Source organism: Ochotona curzoniae, unplaced genomic scaffold (genome assembly GCF_017591425.1).
Source record: "Ochotona curzoniae isolate NIBS_2020 unplaced genomic scaffold, NIBS_Ocur_1.0 scaffold_4701, whole genome shotgun sequence".
Taxonomy (NCBI): Eukaryota; Metazoa; Chordata; class Mammalia; order Lagomorpha; family Ochotonidae; genus Ochotona; species Ochotona curzoniae.
This window is the reverse complement of record NW_024467122.1, coordinates 76343143-76365836: the sequence shown is the minus strand read 5'-3', so window position 1 is coordinate 76365836 and position 22694 is coordinate 76343143. Positions and strand designations below refer to the sequence as shown.

General features: G+C 52.0%; 1 protein-coding gene across 2 annotated transcripts in view; it reads right to left on the bottom strand.

Moving 5' to 3' along the window:
* The window catches only part of ARNT2 (aryl hydrocarbon receptor nuclear translocator 2), a 120304-nt gene extending 101998 nt beyond the window's left edge, over positions 1–18306 (bottom strand). For both annotated transcript variants that reach the window (XM_040968935.1, XM_040968936.1), the window contains exons 1-3: positions 18297–18306; positions 9364–9502; positions 3679–3726 (exon numbers count right to left, since the gene is read on the bottom strand). In XM_040968935.1, the coding sequence (XP_040824869.1) occupies positions 3679–3726; positions 9364–9502; positions 18297–18306 (197 nt within the window). The remainder of the gene's footprint in view (positions 1–3678; positions 3727–9363; positions 9503–18296) is intronic.
* Between the last annotated feature and the right edge of the window lie 4388 nt (positions 18307–22694).

The following is a 22694-nucleotide window of genomic DNA, read 5'->3' as shown; positions in this document are numbered from 1 at the left end:
GGAGATCCAACGTCCCCAGGCTCCAGGCGAGGGGGGTCACAGCGAGTCCACCGGCAGGGAGTTTTGTGCCAAGTTCCTTGGAGACCGCATGCTGAGTCCACAACAATGGGCACGGCAGTGCCATAGGGGCAAGGGCAGGGTTGAACCCAACAGAAGTCAGGGTGATAGGGCCTGCACCATGGTGCTGTGGGCTAAGCTGTCATTTCCAATCCCATACTGGAGTGCATGTTCGAGTCCCAGTTACGCTGATTCCTGTCCGCCTCCCTGCTTATGCAACCGAAAAGAGAGAGAAAGATGTCCCAAGTGCTCAGGCCACTGTACCCACATGGGAGACCCACATGGAAAAGGCTCCTGGCTTTGGCCTGGGCCAGACCTAGTTGCTGTGGCCATTTGGAAAGCCAACCAACAGAAAGAAGATTCTCTGTCTCTCTCCCTCTTTCTCTGTAACTCTGCTTTTCAAATAAGTAAAATAAATACTTTTCGAAAAAGAGAAGTTTGTTATGGTACAAATACCGAGTTTGAATTCCGCACATACAGGAATCTTCCCTAAGTTGGTCAGACTGATCCAAAGAAGGGGAAGTTCACCGGCCTCAGCTGCTGGCACGAGGGAGCTGGGGACTGGAATTCTGAGAGGCAGGGCTGAGGTCATGCCCCAGGCTCCCAGGCCTCACTGCTCACTCCTGTATGTCCCTCCACAGCCTCGGACGCTGTCTGAAGGCCCTCATCCCAGCCACCATTGGCTATTTCTCAGACTCTGAGCCCCTCACACCCAGCATCATGCTCCCCAGGTTCAGCCTCTCTTCTGTCGCCAAGTCTTGCTCTCACTGCTCTCACTGCTGCAGCTCAGCCAGCTTCTCCAGGGCCACGGCTTCCCACCAGGAGACAACTTTTTCTCACGGACTTCCTGCTGCACCTGCAGCCTCCCTCCTCTTCCTGTGTCTCCCACATGGGCAGCTCTCAGACCTTCCTTTGCTGCCCTTTGCCCCTTCATCCACCCTCCCGGCAAACCTGAACCCCCTCAACCCTGCTTCAGGGCCTGCACCACCCAAGACTCTGAGGTCAAAAGCAGGCAACCCCAAACCTCCACCCCAGTCCCTAACCACCTAGGTATACCTGGTGGACAGTCCCACAGGTAGATGGAAGGCACCACCTCTCAGGTGAGGCCCACGAAGTCACACCGGGCCAAGAGTTCTCACACCCCTGAACCCTGAGCCCGCCCAATGGGCAGCTCAGCCTGCCAACGGCATGGCCAACGGAACTGACAAGGTGGCCGCTCGAGCTGCCCACTCAGTGCCAGCTGCAGCTCCTTTCTGTCACATGTTGCTCAGACTTCCTGGGCCCAACCCACCCCAAACTCCCTCCGGAATCTTTCAGATTTCTTTCCTTCTCCTCTAAGGCTTCCCCGAGCCCTACACGCCTCCTCCATTTTCATCCACATCTAAACGGCTTCCAGACTTGTCCCGATTCCTCATCTGCCAGTCAACTCTCAGCCTGGCTGCAATCCAGGTCTGCCCCTTGCAGTTCCCTGTGACTTCGTGTGGGAGAAGGGAACCCTGAATGTGGCATGTCACCGCCCCTGAGCAGCAGGTGCCATGCATGGGAGAGACGGCTGGGGCCTGAGAAATGCTGGCTCAGCTGACTCGGTATCTAGCAAGGGACACAAACACTGGCACAGATGCCCAGCCAATGGCCATGCCCAGGCAGGTGCCGGCTCACACCTCAACACCCATTTCTGCTAGGCTTCCCTTATAGGCAGCAAAGAGAGACACAGCCCCAGGGGCCACAGCACCTGCAGCCAGAGATCATGGACATGCTGCTTTAGACAGCAGTCGCAGCTATAGGCAACCTGGAGGCAGGAGCATCGTAGGGATGGACCCTCAGACCATCACCCATCCAGCTGTGCCACGGCAGTGTGGCCTCAGGGCTCCTGAAGGCAGCTGCATATGTGGGCATGTGCCAGTTTTTCCTCTCTTCTTTGTACGGTGCTGGGGAAGGAAGGAGCCCAGGTCTGAGTCCCTCCCGTGTCTGCCACTGGCAGGCTTAGCAGACGGTTACACCATCTAGGGTTTCTGTATCTCCAGCAGCTGCCGAGACAAGAGGCCCTTTGTCTCCCCATTCTATTCTTTCACCAATGACATTGACCTTCGGCATCAAACAGCTGTCAGTCCTCATATCTGCCCTCCTGACACCCCAAGAGCCCAGGGATCCCCATTTCCTGCGGGGTCACAGAGTGTGACAGGACACAGTGGACTCAAAGCCCCCACTTCTTATAAAGGAGCCCCTGGAAGGCAGGAGAACATCAGCATGAGTAGGTGGCACCCTCCAGGCTGAGGCTCAGGCACAAAGGGTCCCCCTTGCTCCTACAATGCATCCTAGGAAAATGGGTGGGCACCCAGGCCGGGGCTTCATCTGCATGGGATGGGGGGAGGCACAGCTCAGGCTGGCGGGGTTGATGATCAACTCCAAGGTCCCTGGAGATCGCAAGGTAGAGGGGCTCTCCTCCCTGCTGATCCACCCCACACTGCAGCCAGAGAAAGGAAGGGCAGGGTCCCCAACAGGGCAGCTGCTGAGAAGATGGGAAGTTCTCTACAGATGTGGAGACCCCTGGAAAGTAATGACACCAAGGCGTTGGCCAGACTCACGGGAAAGCGAGACAACGACCATTAGCAGGAAACACAGCCCAGACTGCCAGGTGGATGGGCAGCCCAGGATGGGCCAGCAGAGAGGACACCCTTCTAATCAATGCTGCAGAACACACAGGACTCCGGAGCCACCACGCCCTGCCAGCCATGCGACCAGCACAGCCACCACCACCTAAGACGAGGTCTGGGGCTCACGAGCCACCGAGCGTGAGCAAGGCTTGGATGACCAGGAGGCGTGGGCAAGTGCAGATAGATGGGGATGCTGCAAAGAATGACGGGAATACTTCTGCAGTTGCATCCAGTGGCTAAAACAAATGACTGCCACGCCTGACACAAAGCGAGACGAAGCACAGAGTCCGAGGCTGGACCCATTTTATCACTCGTGCCTGCCCTGGACATTGCAGTACCAGCGTTTGTGTTCAGCTCGCCTCTTGGCCTAGCGGTCCATACTCAAGACGACCTGTTGAGCCCTGCCTCAGGTGCCATCACGTGGCCGGGGGTGACACAGTTCTCAGGGCCTGTACTCAGAACAGTACCAGCTCAATTTCTCATATTTTTCCTTATTTTCTTCATGGACAGAAAAAAAAAAAAGGACCTATCTTTTCCTAAGCTTGAACTCTCAGTCTCTGTTTTAAGAAGAAATAATACCTGGTGTAGTAGCCTAGTAGTTTAAATCTTCACCTTGCACGCACTGGAATCCCATATGGCCACTGGATCTAATCCCAGCAGCCCCACTTCTCATGTAGCTCCCTGCTTGTGGCCTGGGAAAGCAGTTGAGGATGGCCCAAAGCCTTGGGACCCTACACCCGTGTGGGAGACCCAGAAGAGGCTCTGGGCTCCTGGCTTTGGATCAGCACAGCTCTGGCTATTGTGGCTGCTTGGGGAGTGAATCAATGGATGGAAGATCTTTGTCTCTGTCTCTCCTCCTCTCTGTATATCTGACTTTGCAATAAAAATAAATAAATCTTAAAAAAAGAAAGAAGGACTGCATTAAAGCTGACAGCCAGTGTTTAACTTGAGAATAGAATCAACTTACCTGGAAAATTTGCTGGGGCCTTCGCCATCTTCGTCATCGAAGTCCATTCTGTAAAGTCAAGAACACAGGTGTGCACTGGTTATGGGCACCACATTGTAACTGGGAACAGGAACTGTGAGCTTCATTCAACCAGGTGCAGGTGTAACCCTGGGCTCAACACAGGATCCCAGGGCCGGTGCTGTGGCAGAGCGAGTTAGGCTGCCACCTCTGAGGCCGACATCCCTTATGGGCACTAGTTCACGTACCGGCTGCTCCATTTCCAGTGCAGACCCCTGCCAATGCACCTGGGAAAGCAGCCAAAGATGCCCAAAGTGCTTGGGCCCCTGCGCCCACGTGAGCGACCTGTATGATGCTCCTGGCTCCTGGCTTCGGCCTGGCCCAGTCCTGGCTGTTGCAGCCCTTGGGGAGTGAACCAACATATGGAAGATCTCTATGTCTCTCCTTCTTACCTCTATAACTCTGCTTCTCAAATAAACACTGTTTTAAAACGATATCTCAACATGCTCATCAAACAGGCAAGGGAGTGACCCAGTTGGCAGTGCGCAGACTCCTGCCCCCGCCAGCCCTCGACCTGCAGCCTGTCTGTGGGCTGCTCCTTCTTCCTGCACAGGAGAGGACAACACTGTTCACAACACTGATGCTTTCCTCCAGCTTTTGGGACGCCCGCTGCCCTCCCCTTCACTCCCTCCACACGAAGATGTCCTTTTGATTTTATTTTGTGGTGTACAAGCAGATAAAGAAATCTCAGGACTGGCATTGTGGCATGGTAGATAAAGCCCACTGCTCGTGATGCTGGCATCCCGGATGAGCACCGATTCAAGACCCGGTTGTTCCACTCCCAGTGTGGCTCCCTGCTGCAGTGTCTGGGAAAGCAACAGAACCTGGCCCAAGTGCGTAGGCCCCTGCACCCATATGGGAGATCTGGAGAAAGCGCCTGGCTTCAGCCTGGCCCAGCTCTAGCCATCTGGAGAGTGCACCTGCAGATGAAAGACCTCTCTCCCTCTTTTTCCCCCTGCAACTCTGACTTTAAACATAAATAAATACAACTTTTTAAAAAAGAAAGCTCCAGAGGTTCTTCAAGCAGAGAGGGACATGGGGATGACAAGGGGACGAGAAGGTCCCTCTGCTGTGATGCCTGAGAACCCAGCTAGTGTCCAGGAGAGCAAGTGCAAAGGGCATCTCGGCCACTGGCCCGTGGAGCCCAGAGCCCAGCAAAGGGCTGCTGGCGGGCGGGCAGAGGGCCACCTGGGGTCTAAGCTATGCACATTGGCTGCAGTTGGGATGACCAAGGGATTGTTCAGGTTCTCACTCTCGAGACACACACAGAACCAAGAGTCCATGGTGACAGGTTTAACTGACACCCTACCCTCCTCTTCAAGACACCCAGTACTGCCCCCAAGTGCATGAATAGGACCCCTGAGGGTGTGAGGGCAGGGGAGTCGAGCACTACGCCACACCTGCACGCAGGATTTGGGAGATGCAGCTGACTGACGCATGGCTGGCCTGGCTCTCCGGGGGTGCACTGTGCTGGGCTGTCTCAGACCCCAGTCCTCAGGGACCCTGAGTGCAGACACAAAGCAGAATCCCCAGGGGATCCAGGCCAGGATGAGACCGGCATGCCCAGCAGACATCTGTCGTGTCAGCAGCACAGGGCAGGGAAGGGTAAGCACTCTGCATCCACGGGTCAGAGCCCACGGCTGCAGCCTCACAGGGAGCAGCAGCCTGGGTCCCATGGGGGCGAGGGGGTCTCCGTGCCTGACGGTGACCGCAGGGCTGCCGAAGGGCGGGGCATACAGGAGGCCTTGTGGGAGGCAAGCCAGATTCCCCAGGCTTGGGGGTTGGAGGGTCACTTAAAGGAACTGGGGACTGAGGTCAGATGAGGCAATGGAGCGTTTTCTTCTTTAAAAACCACATCCTTTGTTTGCATTTTGTTGTATTTGCAGCGCGCACCACAGAACTCTCTACCCCGGAGAGACACAAAACACATCCCTTGCCTGTCTGGGATCTCGGTTCTCAGACGAAAGGATGCAGTAAGCTGCCGAGATCACGGGCAAGGGCAAGGATGACAGTAATGACAGCCGGCACACCTCTGCCAGAGCAGAGGGTTGGGGAGGAAGCAGGTGAGAACTGGACGGGGAGACGGAGTTCTGGATAACCCGGCAGAAGGCAGCTGTTACAGCGTCCTCCACGTCGTGGCAAAGTGTAGGGCAAATGCATGGCTTTCCCAGATATGGAGATTTCTCACCCCATAGCCCACAGTTACCTAGCCTTACACCCTACACCCGGGAGCAGATCACCCCAATCCGCAGACATGCAGAGCCATGCTGACACCTAGTGTTCACTTCTGGAAGCACAGCTTGTTTGCTGTCCACAGCTTTCACGTGCTTAGAAACAAAATAATAAATCATGGTACTCTCAAAATTCCGAAGTGGACTCTCGCGAGCACCTCACAGGTGCTCAAGTAGGGGTTTGATGTTCGATTTCCTTAAAAATTCCTTTAGCTCCAGTGGTTTTGAATGAGATTATCGTACTTCCTTCCTACAAGATGCTATTCACAAGTCAGCTCTCACCCCTCAGCCTGCATGATATTTAGAGCGCTTAGGGGAGAAAGATCCTGTCTGGTCCTGGGTCCAGGATTTCAGTGTAAAAACGGAAAGAGTCCCCAACCTAAAGTCAATGGCCCTGACTTTAGTAGAGATAGGCATTTTAAAAATATTATTTATTTGAAAGGTAGAATCACAGAGGGGGTGGAGAAAAAGTAACCTTCCATCTGCTGATTCACCCAACAAATGGCTGCAAGCGGTGGAGCTGGGTTGGTCCAAAGCCAGGAGCTTCTTCCAGCTCTCCTGTGTGGGCGCAGGGGTCCAAGGATTTGGGCCATCGTCTGCTGCTTTCCCAGGCACGGGGAGCCGATGGAAAGCAGAGCAGCTGGGAATTGAACCGGCACCCATGTGGGATTCTAACTAAACAAGGTCTGCTCCCTGATTAAGCCGAGGCATAGGGGCATGAGGCAGTGGTCCAGGCTCCTGGAAGAGTCCGTTCAGTCGTAGCCCAAGCAAGCTGAGGGTATTAGAAAGATGTGGCTCTCTGGATGCACACAGTTGGTGCTTCAGTCCAGCAAAGCACGATTCAACAAGAAGAGAAAATCATGAAGAGCCAAGCACCTCTACCCTCCCCCTGGGCCATCCCAGGTGTGCCAAAAGCATGACATGGGGGCAAACCCAAGAGGGAATCCAGACCCCAAGGTCGGCTCACCCCCAAGATCTGCAGCCCAGCGCAAACCCTAACCCCTGAGCACAGGGAAGCAGCCAAATGCTGCCCTCTTGGGGTTTACTGTCGCCACTGCAAGTTTTCTCCTTGAAATAACAACCCCGGGAAGCCACTTGGCTTTCTCTGGCTACAAAGTCCAAGTACATCCTCCAGGCTCTGCATCTTCATGTACCAAAGCATCTGGCCGATGAAAGAGAGAGCTCCCCAGGTCATGGCCAAGCACTGTGTGTTCAGCTGCGAGAAGTCCTTGTAACAAGCAGACTCTGCAGTCTTCAAAGGTTGAGCTGAAAAGGTGTTTGTGCTCACTCAGCTGCCAACAGACCTGCCTCCTCACCGGAGGGAAGCAGGACGGAGCCCCAGCGTGAGCCGCCAGCTTAAGGAGCAGTCACAAAGCAGGGTGTGGTACCAGGCTCAGGCTGGGCCGGAAGGAGGGGGCGAGGGTTACTAGTAGGAGAGGGGCCTTCACGGGCAGGAACATCCCAGACCCAGCCTCCCTCCTCCCCACCCTGTGCTGGCCTCTTTGTACCCAGGGACGCAGGAGCATTGAGATGTGAAAGTCGTTCAATGATTGCGTCCAGCAGCCCCGGCTGGGCTGAGCTGAGGGCCTAATGAAGTGGCGCATCTGAGTGTATAGGAAGTCCCACTGCAGGCCCCAGGTGCAGGGACTCCAAAACCCCACAGTACGAGCCCTGCTCCCAGGGGCTCCCAGCATCAGCCGGCAAGAACGTGAGCTGTGTGCGTGGCACTGTGGGGATCTCCACCCGCACCGCTGTCGCTCAGCCTTTGTAACCTTTTCACCAACCTGGAGAACCTCAGTCCCACCCGGAAAAGCTACACACACATGCATGCAGTGGTCCTCTTTGCCTTCTAAACGCCCCCAGCGTTCAGAGCAGAAGCTAGGGCTCCACTCCAGACACCCGCACCTTGTATCAGAGTGGTACAGTTCAAGTCCCAGCTTCACTTCCTATTCCAGCTTCCTGCTATTGGACACCCTGGAGGGTAGCAGGAGCTGGCTCAAGCCCCCAGCTCTCTGCAATCCGTGTGGGAGATCCAGAAGAAGCTCCAGGCTCCTAGCCTTAGTCTGGCCCAACCTTGGCCATTGCAGCCATTAGGAGAGTGAGCCAGAAGATGGAAGATTTTCTCCTCTTGCTCCTCTCTCTTTGTAAATCTACCTTTCAAATAAATAAACTATTTAAAAATAAATGAAATAAATGCAGTTGCAAGGCAGAGCATCACCCCAGCCCCTCTCCATCCCAGACCCTGATGCGCACCCGTACCCCTCCCTCCACTCCAAGCTGCAATGCTGTGTCTGGACCAGCCCTGCTGCAGGCCTCGGGCTGGGGAAGTGTGTTCTGCTGTAACTGGGCAGTGGGCATTGCCAGAACTTGCCAAATTGCTTCAGCTGCATGAAAAGCTGCCGCTCAATCGTTTCGCTGGGAAGCAAATGGAGCCAGTGGAGGAAAGGGACTGACAGCGCCAGGCATGTCTTTTCCCTGAAGGATGTGATGGGTGCATTTTTGGTTTTAAGTCTGTGTACAGCTGCAGACGCTGCACAGTGTAAGCTGATGCGGGCCTGGGTTCCCTCTACTCAGCAACGTTGGCTTGCCCTGCTCTAGCCGAGACAGAAGCGCCAACAGCATCGATGATCGTTCCTGGCAGGACGGCCTATGCTGCAAGCTGCCTGGTCTTCAGGAGTGTTGGAGCTGGCACAGTGGCACAGCAAGCTAGTCCTCCACCTGCAAGTGCTGGCACCCCCTATGACTGCCAGTTCATGTCCTGGCTGCTCCACTTCCCATCTGGCTCCATGCTTGTGGCCTGGGAAAGCAGTCGAGCATGGCCCAAGGTATTGGGACTCTGCAACCACGTGGGAGACCCAGAAGAAACTCCTGGCTCCTGGCTTCGGATCAGCTCAGTTTTGGCCTTTGGGGCCACTTGGGGAGTGAACCAGTGGATGGAAGATCTTTCTCCCTGTCTTTCCTTCTACCTTTCCTATAAAAATTTTTTTAAATCTTTTTAAAAATTGTACCAAGTAAAATGTTTGTTTGTTTGTTTGTTTGTTTTATAATTCCTGCTCTATCTACAGGATGAAAGAGGTACAGCCCAACTAAGTGAGGAAGGCTCCTGCAGGGGAAGTCTCACAGCCCACTGGGGCTGCAGCCGCTCCAGCAGGCTTGCAGAGCACAGGCCCCACAGGAGGACAAGCAAACACAAGTCCCCCAGCTGAGCGCTGCAGTTCCAAAACACTTAGGAGCAACCTGATGTGCAAATGCAGAGAGCTTACAAAAATCTAAACAGATGCAGACTGCTGAGTTTGGAGCTTTGATCCCACAGGAGGAGGAGGAGCCAGAGGCCTCCCAGGCCAAAAACCACAGGCCCTGGCTCAACCTTTGCCAAGCCCACGCCGAGGCTGCTTACCCGGAGCGCCGCTTTCCTCCGCGGGCAGGCATGGCCCCTGCCATCCTCACCTGTCCAGTGGCCGCCATGGGGGCAACAGGCAACGTCACTGATCCGGGGATGTCAGAAGCCATTTCTGGAAGGCAGGACAGAGAACAGGCTTTGTCAGTGTCAGAAGAGACCTGGGAAGGAAGCAGTGCCCCACAGGCTGGGTTCCTGCAGGCTGCACTGCCCACCAACAGGGATGCCACTCAGAACCTGGAAAGGCTGTCTTCAGGCAGGATCCCACACTTAACGCTGGCAACAGCAGCTAAAAAGCATCAGTGCCACTTAGGAGCTTCTACAAGGGATGCCTGTGTTCTATGTCCCGAGGAAGCAAAGGAGGTATCTAGGACCCTGAATGGCACAGCCAAGGCCTGGGATAAGAGAGAGGGAGAGACTCCATCACTCCAGACAGCCAGTCCCCGCAGATGCTCCATCTTTGACCTGGGGGACAAGGCTGGCCCCACCTTGACTCTGAACTCAGAACCCCTCAGTGTCAGTGGACCCAGGCAAGTACCAGGAGCCAGCAATCACACAGCAGGGTGCCCTGGCTCTCTCCAGCCAAGTCTTTTCCAGGAGTAAAAACACAAATGGAAGCACTGGTCACGGTCCACACATGAGCTGCCTCAGAAGCCACACGCTTGTGGAGGTGCATCAAACTCAGTGGAGAGGTCTTCCCCATCAACTTCCTGGGAGGCTCTAAACTCAACCAACTTTGACTCATACCAGATCAGGACAAGCCCAGAACTTCATCTGACCTCCCTGGTCCTGGTGGGTTGGTTTTTTGAAATGGTTTATGCCCTATTCACTTGTCTGAGCTCACTTCTTCTCTATGGCCAGAGGGAAGCAACAGCCCACAGCAAACATCTTTGAACAAGACAAGTTTAAGGTCGGTATGAAGTCCTGGGCCCTTGAGGGTGAGAAGGGGTGTCTAGTGGCGGTGGCAGTGCACCTGCTGCAGCCCACCGCCATCTGCCTCCATCCTGTAGAATCCAGCAAGCCCCCTCCCCTTCCCTGCAGTCAGTCTCCAGGTACATCTACGGGCACTGCGCTTCCTCAACAAATTCAAAGTTCACCCTGAGCTATTCCATGCCCAACTCCTCAAGACTTTCCTAGTCAACAAAATCTTGATTGAACCATCCCATTGTGTTCATAAAACTTTGAGAACTGTTCAGGTCTTTGTTTTGTTTGTTAAATCAATGCACACGTTGCAAAAAGTGCTAGGGGTGGGGGAGGGAGAAACCTATTTCTTTAAGCCGACTGTCTCGCCTTCACACTGTTATCTATCGTGTGCAATGACCCAACAACCTCATTGCCTGACAATGTGTAATAAGAAAATTACTTTTTAAATAACGAAACTGAAACACATTTAGTTCATTAGAGCCCCACACTGAAGGGAAGAACCACTATTGAAGCAAACCAACAGCTGACCACCAAAGTCACTTCCTTCAAATAAGTTCCTCACAATACAAGTCCCTGAATAGTTTCCAGGAAAAGGAGCACCAAGATCAACCAAGAAAACGCCGTGAGCTTATCCCCTTCCTTAGAGATTCCAGCATCTGCTAAAACACACTGAAAAATCCTAAGGGAACAAGCTTTTCAGCCTTGTGCACGTCACAAGTGTCTCCTGGTGTTCGGCTCACATCCCACGCTCATCCTCCCATCAAGTGACAGCCAACAACCTCACTCTCGCTTTTGAGCTTAGGAAGCTTCAGGCCAGAGATCTTGCCCGAGTCTGCAAGAGCTACAAGGCTTTGTCCCGCTCTGCTCCCAGGTACCTCCTGGCTCAAAGAAAGGATGGGGAGGCAGACGTAGGTGGCAAGCGGTTTGAGGAATATGGTACTCACTGATCTAGTTTCCTTGCGAGCGCACAGAAATGCCTGTTGCTTTCATGATACATCTTGCACCGCCAGAATATGACAGGCAAGGAGGAGGAACATGGAAAATCCAGTCTATTCTGGAAGCAGATGCTGATGCCCCCAGTGGACCAGGGCACCACTAGTCCCAGGGTGGGGGTGTGGATCCAGCTTGCTGCGGTGTCTGACTGTGCAACCCCCCAGCCAAAGGGCCAGTGAACATCCTCGTTCCCCCACACATTGTGCAAGATACTCTGTGCAAGTCAGCAAAGCAGCAGCAAGGCCGCCTGCTTTACACGTGTGTCTTCTCGTGTTCAGACACCGCAATCCTTTTGACATGCATGCACCGTACATCTAGACCGCCAAGGAATATGGCAAGGGGTGGGAGGCAGCTGAGTGCACAAACACACCACATTAACTGCCAGTGAGAGGTGCACATGTGTCCCCAGCTCTCGTCTTTTTCATACTGAAAGACTTTTTAATATTACAGCACGTTTTTAAAAGTAGAGTTAAGACAACACCAGTGGTCCCAAATGCATTGACTCAGGAGTTTCTCTCTTTCCCTGTAAGATATTTTGTTGAAGCTTTCTCTACCTCATATCTTCTGGTCTTAGAATATATATTTCTTTTTAAAACTTTTTTTTTAATTGATTTGGAAGGCAGAGTGCACAAAGAGAGAGCGGTCTTCCAGCTGCTGATTCACTCCCCAAATGTTGATAAGAGCTAGGACTAGACCAGGTTGAAGGCAGGAGCCAGGAACCCCATCAGGGTCTCCCATGTGGTTGGCAAGGACCTCAACATGTGGGCCGTCTCTTTCTGCTTTTCTGCTTTCCCAGGAACACTATCAGGGAGCTGGGTTGGAAGCAGAGCAACCCTCCACTGGTGTCACAGGCAATGGCTTACACCAACCCCACATGGAATATCTATTTCTTTGTCAATTATCTAGTTTCTCTATTGGCTCTAGAACTGTACTGTGTAATGTATTTCATGATGTAAGTTTCTCTCATTACTTCCCTTTTAATATTACAGAATTGTTCTCTTCTTTTAGTTTTATCCTGCCACTTTGATTGATTTAAGGCACAAAATGCAATGCCCTTGAAATCCTGGCATCACCTTGAGCCTACAAATGAATTTTGAAGGAAGGCTGACATTTCCAAAATGGTCTCTTCAACCAGTAATTGGTATATCTGCCAGTAATTCACTCAGCTCTCTTTATACTCTACAAACAAAAAGCAGGGTTTTCTTCATCATATACATTCTTCAAATTCCTCATTTGGCTTATTTATGGATATTTTATAGAATTACGATTTCCCCCCCTCAACTATTTTCTAACCAGTTAGCAGCTATAGAGATGAAGCCACTGTGTGATTATCCTTGCAAACTTTACATGTTGAGTTCAAAAGTTTCTGGGGTCACATATTTCCTTCCATTTCACCAGATTCCTCCATTTATTCTAATACTTTCCCATGAGTTCTAAAGGCTCAAGTGTGCAACTCCTGTTGACCACAAGTCGCTCTTTAAAATGGGTAAATGGTTACTTTCCTTGTCATGTCATATTTCATTGTCAAGAACGCCCAAAGCTATGTTCAACAACAAGGGCCTATTTCAGGGAGAGACCACAAGATTTTACTGCCAAACACTCCTGATTTCAAATTGCAGCTCAAACATGTGCTGGCTGCAGCAGGAATTGGGCCACCTGAGGTCAGACTGTCCCCTGTGAAATGTTCATAATATGTCTTGAAGGGTTGGCTGTGAAAAGCCTGACACAGCACTTGGGACTAGTAAAAACAGCTCTTAATGCCAAGAGTATGGTGGCAATGATCAACCTTGCTCGTTTCTTGAGTTCAACTTGGACAAACTGCTGGTTTATCGTGTCAAGGAAACCTGCTCCTGTGCCTACTTTATAAAGCTTCTTAAAGGTGAGGATGTCTCATTTAATCAAAAGCCATTTTGGTGACTCAGATAGGATTCTAGATGCTAAATAAACCAAAGCGCAATGCAGTCAACAAACAAATCTGACTTTAAGAAGGTCAACGGAAGCAGGTGTGTTTGACGTGCCAATGAAGTCACAGCCAGGGATTCCCACCCACCTGTCACAGTGCCCGGATGCGTCGTGGCTCCCCATTCCAGCTTTCTCCTCAGAAACACCCCTGGAGTTGACGGCTCACATGTGAGGATCCTTGCCTTCCTGACTTCAGCCAATTTTTGTGGACATTTAGGGGACTGAACCAGTGAAAATGAGACCTCTGCCTCTCTAATGTTGATTTTTAGGTACAACTCAATCAATTTAAACTAAGCAAAGTACAGATTTCTCTCCCTCTCTCTACATCTCTCTTTCTCTCTCTACATCTCTTCCACCTCTCTCTCCCCCTCTCCTCTCACTCTCTCTTTCTCTCCTGTATGCTATGCTCAGATCCACCAGTGTAGCCAGCTGTCTACCTCCCCGGGAAAAAGAAATGAACAGCTTCCCAAATATGGTGACTCTCCTTTGTGATTCAGGTCCTGGCATGTCCACCTGGAGAAGTGACGAGGGGAGACTGCCAGCCAGGCCAGAGGGAAGAGCACCCAAGCCAGGGTTAGGTACCAAAGGCAGCACAGGAAGCTACAGCAATGGGCAGGAGCAGTCCTGCAGTCATGATGCTGAGTGGCTTCAGGGTTTCCAAACCTTACTGTGAAGCAGGGCAAAGAGGAACCTGCACATTGCCGTGCAGGGAAAAGGCGTCACACCCAGACACCTGCAGGGAGGGCTGTCACAGCCTGTACACAACTACACAGCAATGTGTTCAGGAGACATTCAAAACTTTGTACCTCACCAGAGGATCGGAGAAAAAGTGTGTGTTGTGTGTGTGTAGATACATGGAAATGGCATTAAAATATCAAGCTTACTTTGTTGCAAAAAAAAGAAAAAAATGCAATCTTGGCATACTATTGACACAAAACACAGTTTCCATGAACTTTTCAAGACCCTGTAAAGGCATGAACATGAAATTTCAATTTCTCTTTTTTGCATCCAAACTTATCTGTTAACTGCATTTTCTGTGAACTTGCTAACGCACATTCTTACTTGTATGATAGCAGAAAGGCAGAAGGTAGAGCGAAATACGCCGCTGTGTTAAAACTTAATGTTTCTGTGGTAGGACATATAGGTTGAGTTTTACCTTCTCCCAAAAGCTGTCTATTTTCGAATCTTCTGGGTTTCTTTGTAACCCAGTGAACATGTGTTAACTTAATGCTAACGTAATGATATGGTGATTGAATGACCACAAGCAGAATAATAACTACTTCCAGAGAATTCCACGTGGAAGACATGATTCAGAAAACAATAGCTGGAGACCAGCACATGGTTTTTAACAACAGCATCCAGCATTGGGACAGACTGACTTAAGAACAGCACAATATGGGGGGTTAGCATTGTGGTATAACAGACTACACCTTCACCTGTACCACCAGCACCTCAAACGGAATCCCAGCTGTTCCTCCTTTATCCCGCTCCCTGCTAGTGCACCGGGGGAGGCAGCAGAAGATGGCCCAAGTGCTTGGGAACCCACACCCAAATGTGGGAAATACACAAGAGGCTTCCGGCTTCTGAGTGGCCCAGCTCCAGCCATTGCAACCATTTGGGGAAATGAACCAGTGGGTGGGAGATGTCTCAAAATTTCTCTCTCTTTCTGTTGTAACTCTGTCTTTCAAATGCATAAAATAAATTTGGAAAAATTTTTAAGAAGGATGAGAAAGTTCTCTGTGAACCAAGACTGATACTGGGTGCTCAGGTGCTGTTACACTGTTGCTACCATGCCATCCTCTCCACACAGACCTACCTGCACACTGCGCAGTAGTCATCCTACAGATGAGGGGGAGGCACTAGCAGGGCCATGCCTGGGGCATGTGTCCATACAAGGCAGAGTGGGCTCATGGGGGAAGGTCCTCGCTATCACCACCCTCCCCTGCCCCTGCCCCCAGGCTGCCCCGGCATGGCTGAGTGACCTGGCAGACCTCTCCCCAGGGGTGACAAAACACTCCTGAGAAGGAAATTCTGAATCAGAAAGAAGCAGGAGGAAGTTGAGTGGTACAGAGGCAATGTCCTAGCTGTGGGGTCCCAGTAAGCATCAAATTCCTCACCCACACAACTAAAGCACCCCGGATCAATCACACAGTCACTCTTGGGACCTCAGCACATGCAGCTCAAGGAAAGCTTCTTCTCCCCTGTCTTCCCCAAGAATGTGGAGGCCCACATGTGTGGGTTTGGGCACATGTGCAACGCATGCATGATCCTTGAGCTAGGACCCTCTCTACACCTTGGTTTTTCTGTCTACAAAATGGAATCATAAACAGGGAGGAAGGGAACCTCCAAATACAGCTGCCCAAGCCAGCCCAGTGCATGGCCAGGGGTCGGGGGCAATTGCCCACAGAGTCCCTGTCACTGTTGCATGGGGCTCCCCCGCCATTCAGATCCAAGGATTTGTATCTGGCCTTCTGTGTATCAACAGTGCAGCCAAGAAGGACAGAAGGAGTCCCCACTCACACCCAGGGCTGTGCCTCACAACAGCCAGGCTCTCTGCACCAGCATCCTCTTTACATGGCAAATCATCTGCAAACTGCAGGCAGTTGCCAATCTCAGCCAGGGTCTCCAATCAGGTCCCAAGCTCCTTTCTGGAGCAGAGCTGACAGCTGAGCTCTGAGCCTCTGCCCTGCCAGCCCTCCTTCCTCCCCCAGAGCCTCTCCCATGCACACACACACCCCCCCACACACATATAACTCACACATCATGCATACACATTATTCATGCATACACACCAGATATATCATATACCACATGCATACACACAGGGTACACACACCACATATGCACAAACAGGCATTGCACACATACACAACAATACAACACCCAACTGCACACTGTGGGCACACACATCAAAACAGATACATACCAGGTACATATATATATGCCAAAAACATTACACACACTACAAATATATCCACACATCACATACACATCACACACAGCAGACACATGACATATTACACATACCACAGACACCACAGGTAAACAGCACACAGGCAAATAGCACACACACTTGCCTATTTCTCTCTGGTGAAACACAGACTGTCACTCCGTTGAGAGCTGCTCCAAAGCAGCGAAGGACACACCTGTTCCTCTCACAGCCCTGTGCCGCGCAGCCCCATACATCCCTCCAAGGCCCGCAAGGAAAGCCAAGAAGCCCGAGCAAAGCGTCCAGATCCTGTGGGCCACTTGACCACCAGCCAGGTTCTGCAGGAAGATGCTTCAGGACCCTCATCCTGGGTCTCCATGCCCTGGTGTCGGCAGCATAGACACCTGCACACCCAGACGGCACCAGCACTGTGGCTCAGCATTTCCGCCAACCCTGAAAACAGACACAGAAACTCCCACATGCAGGGCCACAGCTAGGACAGCAGCAAAGGCCTGCTACCCCCTCCCCTCAACCACTCCCTTCAACCATCTCCAGCCACACTCTGGCCCCAGACAACCCATGGCTGGCCTGGCTGTAACACTCTGTAAAGGTAAGCATCCTAGGGTGGTCCTGGCACCCTCCTCCCCCAAGCCCTTGGGGTGTCTCTGCACCCTCCTCTTCTCCCCCTGCACTTCCCTGGCAAAGGGAGGGGACCTCATCCCCACCTCAGGCATCAACACCACCTTGTCACTATGGCTCTAGCAGCTCACCAAGTCCTGTTGTCAACTCCTCTCCCTAGTCTTGCAGCATCTACCCAACCCCTCCCTTCAGTCCGACCTGGGAAGCAAGACCCAACCAGCCAGAGAGTTCCCTGCTGTCACAGCCAGTCCTTGAGTGGTCAGGCACTGCTCAGATCTCCAGCTCCGGCCACACTGAACACACCATGCATCTCTCACCTGGCACCTTTGCACGTGCTAAGCCTTCTCGTAGAAAGCGCCCTTCTGGGACTGGCACAGTAGCCTAGTGGTTACAGTCCTCGCCTTGCATGTCTGGGATCCCATATGGGTACTGGTTTTAATCCTGGCAGCCCCGCTTCCCATCCAGCTCCCTGCTTGTGGCCTGGGAAAGCAGTCAAGAACAACCCAAAGCTTTGGGACCCTGCGCCCGCACAGGAGCCCCTGAAGAAGTTCTTGGCTCCTGGCTCCTGGCTCCTGGCTTCTGATTAACTCAGCTCCAGCCATTGCGGCCACTTGGGGAGTGAATCAGCAGACAGAAGACCTTCCTCTCTGTCTCTCCTCCTCTCTGTATATCTGACTTTCCAATAAAAAACATTTTTAAAAAATAATTCTTTAGAAAGCACCCTTCTGCTCCCTTCTCCTGGCTCCTTCCTGGTCAATTCCTGTTTAGATTCTGCTCCAATACCCACTCCCGAGGAGGCCTGTCCCCAACTGGTCCCCTGCTCAGCCTGCATCTGCTCCCTGTTGAATCGTCCTCAAGCTACCTGCACGCCTCCTGTAAATGGATGAAGGTCACCGTTGCCCGGGTGCCTCGCCGGCGGAGCTTAGAGAGGACAGCCATGGGGAGGGTGCTTGAGCGGCAAGAGGTGATGTCACTGCCTCAAGATAACATAGTGTCAGTGTTGGATCCCAAAAAGGGAAGATGGTAAGGAGCTGCGGTCACCTGATCCTCCCACACTGCACAGGGCGGAAAAAAAAAAAATCCAGACAAGGAGGAAACACACAGCGGGCAGACTGCCTAAATGCATTCACAGCCACCACCACCTCTCTCACAGCACCCCTTCTCTCTCCAGCCATGGGCTCAGCTGTCCTCACTCCTGACTCAGTTTCCCCTGCTATCCTCCAAGAAATGGGGCTCACCACAGCATGCCTTCCTTTTGCTGAGGCAAGAGCTGTCCTAGGAGCATCAGAGAGGGGAAGGATCCAACCTCGAGATGCAGGTGATGGAGACACGCGGTCAGGTGACGTCTCACTGAGAGCCGTGGGGCTGTGAGACAGGTGGGGCTCTGTGTTGTGGGAGATGCCTGGGAAGGCTCCCTGGAGGAGTCCACCCTTCAGGTGACAGAGGACTATGGAAACGCCAGAGGGTGGAACAAAGCACCACACACGAGATGCCATTTCCTGAACACGTCCCTTTGAGAGCTACTGGATTTCTGAGCAGATCCCTACTGCGGGCGGTGCCTTACCAAGTCACTTCTGGCCACTGAAGCCTTCTGCAACCTCTCCCCCTGACCCGCAACCCACCTCCAACACAACCCTCTCATATAGACCTGGGTGCAGGGTGTCCCAATGAGAACTAACATCAAACACACAGAATGAAACATGTGAGCTCACAGCCTCAACACATCTGCCCAAGGCAACTGTGATTGCCACTCCACTTGGGGACAGGGTGTGACCATCTGACTGTAGACAAAGTTGCCGGCCAGGTTTTGAGTCCCTTTTAAAATCAGCCCGATCCAAGGGTTTGGCAAGCCTCACCCAAACACAGGAAACAGAAAAAGCTGTATCTATCTGGCTTTGAATGCTACGCCCAGCTCCAGATCTTTCACAATTCAAATGCAGACAGACACATCGTATAGAATTCCAATAACACCACAGAGGCAAGGAAAACCAGGGGAGAGCATGCAGACTTGAGAGCCTGCAGATAAAGGCACAGAAGGAAATGGGAAACTGGGGTTTTGTTCACCCTGGTATTCCAAAGGAATCCAAATAAGAGGAGGGGGAAAAAATCATCTTCACACTGGGAAAGAAAAAAAAAAAACAGCAAACGAATGTCATGCAAACTTACCCAACAACATACAATGTTTCGATGCTCACTCAAAAACACACAAAAGCCAAACGCTCTCTCCACCGGTGCGTGGGGGTGAGAGGAGGCAGCTCCGTACAGAAAAAGCACTCTTCTCAACATTCAGCTCTCTGGGAACAATTTTCACTGCAAAAAAAGCCCATCAAGCCATCACAGCCGTACCTTTTCCGAGGGATGACACAATGGGCTTTCCTCCTGTGGCCAGCACACCTTCCTAGAGTCCGTTCCCCGGGCAGAAGAGAAGTCAGAAACCTCTGGGAGAAAGCACACAGCTGCATCTGTATTCTGCTCAGAAAATGTCATCACAGATCTGTTTACCTTAGCTGTGGACCATGATTCAGCCGTGACAACTGTCTTGCATACTGATCCATTTATTTGCAGGGGGAAAAAAAAAATCCCAGCGTTAACTGCTTAGGTTCTGAAAAAACGGTTGCTTGGATTTCTTGTGCAACCAAGCACACATTTGGAATAGCTAGCTAGATGGCTACCCAAACGTCATCCAAGAAAGGATTGTTCTTGGAATGCGAGCCAGGGAGGAGGGTCCCACTCGCTTCGGAATGAAGACAGGGGTGTACACATGTACGCACACACACTTAACTCCAATACAGGAAAAGCATGCAACTGGAGTCAGAGGACTCGAAGCAGGGTCTCACTGGGCTTGTGCCAACCCTGTGATCCTAAAGCATTCCCATACTGACAGAAATCCTGGGCTTGGAGGTCTGGGGTCAGGCAGCAGGTGGACAGAACAGGAAAAGGAACGGGCACCGGAAAGAAGCCAGGTCCTGCCTCCTCCAGTGTGTCCACCCTGACCACCTGCCTGTGCCACTCCTAGCCATTAGGGGACAGAGGCCTGTCTGAAGGAGACCTGGCAAGTCATCTCCCATAGTAACTAACAGGGGTGGCACAGACAGAATCCTGCCTTCCCTCTGGGCACTGCACTGTGTCCTGGCAAGTCTGCACCCCTGTTTCCACTGGTTTCTGAGCCCACCACCTGCAGCTTCCTTTACCACCTGCTGGCTGAAGCACCCAGCATCTCTGAGCTGGGCTTTATGAAGAGGTAAATAGCAGAGACCCAGCAACCACTAATCCCAACAAACAAAGGATGCAGAGGTCACGGTCAAAGTCATTTCTGGAGCAAGACAGCTAGGGGGAAACCCATGCTCAGCCTCACCCTCCCTAGAGACAATGAGCAAGGAGCTGTGGGTCTGACCCATGGAAATCCTACCACTCACCACTGTGAGTGGCCTCAGGCCTGAGTCCCTTCACGCACTGTGGTGGGGAAGTGAGAGCTGGAAAATTTAGTGCCCGATGGTCACCGCCCGACCTCCAGGAAGGGCTCAGCAGCAGCTTGGGAAACAGCTCAGCAACCAGGAGCCCCGGGGGACGCATCCTGAGCTCTTGGGACAAAGGTGTGGGCTGTTGGTGGGAAGCTGGGCCAGGTCAGGTTTGAGCTCTGGTTCTCCACGTTTCAGAACAGAAGAAAGCTGGGTGGGGCAGGGTGGGGGTGTGGCATGGTGGTGAAGATGCCACTTGTTGGCAACTCGTATCTGAGCGCCTGGAAGTGATGCTCAGCTCTGCTCCTGAGGTGCACCAAGGGGAGGCAACAGGTGATGGTTCCAGTACCTGGGTCCCTGACAATCCATGTGGGAGAGCCCTGGCTCCTAGCTTCAGCTTAGACCAGCCCAGGCTTGCAACAGGCATTTTGAGGAATGAACCAGCAGATGGAAATCTTTGTATCTGCATCTCTTTCTTTTTAAATAAAGGTGTGTGTGTGTGTGTGTGGTATGTGTGCTGTGTGTGTGTGGTGTGTGTGCTGTGCTGTGTGTGGTGTACGGTAAGTATGTGTGGTGTGTGGGTGTGTGCTGTGTGTGTGCTGTGTGTGTGTGGTGTATGAGGGGTGTGTGTGTGTCTGAGGTGTGTGTGTGGTGTGTGTGGCATGTGTATGTGTGCTGTGTGTGTGGTGTGTGTGTGTGGTGTGTGTGGTGTGTGAGGGGAGTGTGTATGGTGTGTGTGTGGTGTGTGTGTGGGTGTGTGTGGGCGTGTGTGTGGGTGTGTGGTGTGTGAGGTATGTGTGTGTGTGGGTGGTGTGTGAGGTGTGTGTTTATGTGTGTGGTGTGTGTGGTATGTGTGGTGTGTGGGTGTGTGTGGGTGTGGAGTGGGTGTGGTGTGTGTGTGTGGTGTGCTGTGTATGTTTGTGTTATGTGTGCTGTGTGTGTTTGTGTTATGTGTGTGTGTGGTGTGCTGTGTGGGTGTGGTGTGGGTGGTATGTGTGAGTGTGTGTTATGTGTGTGGTGTGCTGTGTGTGTTTGTGTTATGTGTGGTGTGTGTGTGTGGGTGGGTGGTATGTGAGGTGTGTGTGTATGTGTGTGGTGTGTGTGTGGTGTGTGTGTGGTGTGTGAGGTGTGCGTGTGTTATGTGTGTGGTGTGTGTGGTGTGTGTATGTGTGTGTGGTGTGCTGTGTGTGTTTGTGTTATGTGTGTGCTGTGTGTGGTGTGTGTGTGTGCTGTGGGTGTGTATGTGTGTGGTGTGGGTGTGGTGTGTGGGTGTGTGCGGTGTGTGTGGGTGTGTGTGTGTGGTGTGTGGATGTACTATGTGTGTGACACATGTGATATGTGTGGCGTGTGCGTGTGAATGAAAGGCCCATAGGATGTGATGGTGACAGTTCAAACGCCACACGGAGAACAGAATATATCAGCCTGAAGGACATCCCTGGGCAGAGGAGGGCTAGCCCCCATCCCGGCACTTGAGGGATCTTCCTGCAAGAGAGGCTAGTTCTCCGTGACTGCAGAGGCTTCTTTACGATGGTTACAGTTATGAAAGAGGAAGGGACAATGAATGACCCAGATGCACACTGACCATCCAAACATAGCTTCAAGTAGATACCAAATGAACTACTAACATGCCTGACCTAAATACAAAAATGTGACCAAATATAGGCTCTCTACCCAAAGAAGAATTACTTCGCCATTCAATGTCACCATTTCAAAGAGGGATCCTACAGGAACAAGCTGGGGAGAGGTCCACAGACCAAGACATAAACTCTCAGACAAGCAAGTTGATTGGAGGAGCACCCAGGTTTGGCTTCAGCCACACTATCCACCCAGATCTTGCTGCTCGACCTTGGCTTTCAAATGAATGTCTTGCCCTTTGAAAGAACCAAGAGTCAGACACCTATTTCAGGATCACTTCTCACGTCCCTAAACTTGTATCCAGTGATCATGAGCTCCACGGGTCACGATCACAGTTGCATCCACTGGCACCATCAGTGACCTCTATAAGGTGTGCCCCTTGATCTTTAAAAAAAAAAAAAGGAGGAGAGAGCTTTTTTGTTGTTTGTTTGTTTGTTTTGAAAGGCAGTTACAGAGAGAAAGGGAGAGACAGAGAGATCTTCCACCTGCTGTCTCACTTCCATATGGTACAAATACCCAGATCTGGGCATGTCAAAGCGAGGAGCTTCATCTGGGTCTCCCACTTGGATGCCTGAGCGCCACTCTCCACTGCTCTCCCAAGGGCAGTAAGAGAGAGCTGGATCAGAAGAGGAGTAACCTGGGGACATGGACCAGCACCCACAAGGGATGCTAGGGCTGCAGGATGAACTGGCTGCACTACAAAGCCAGCCCCTAACCTATATGACTTTCAAGAAAAAGTCTCACTGCGAAGTCTTTCTGTTTCTACAAGATTGAGATAATAGCCAACGTGG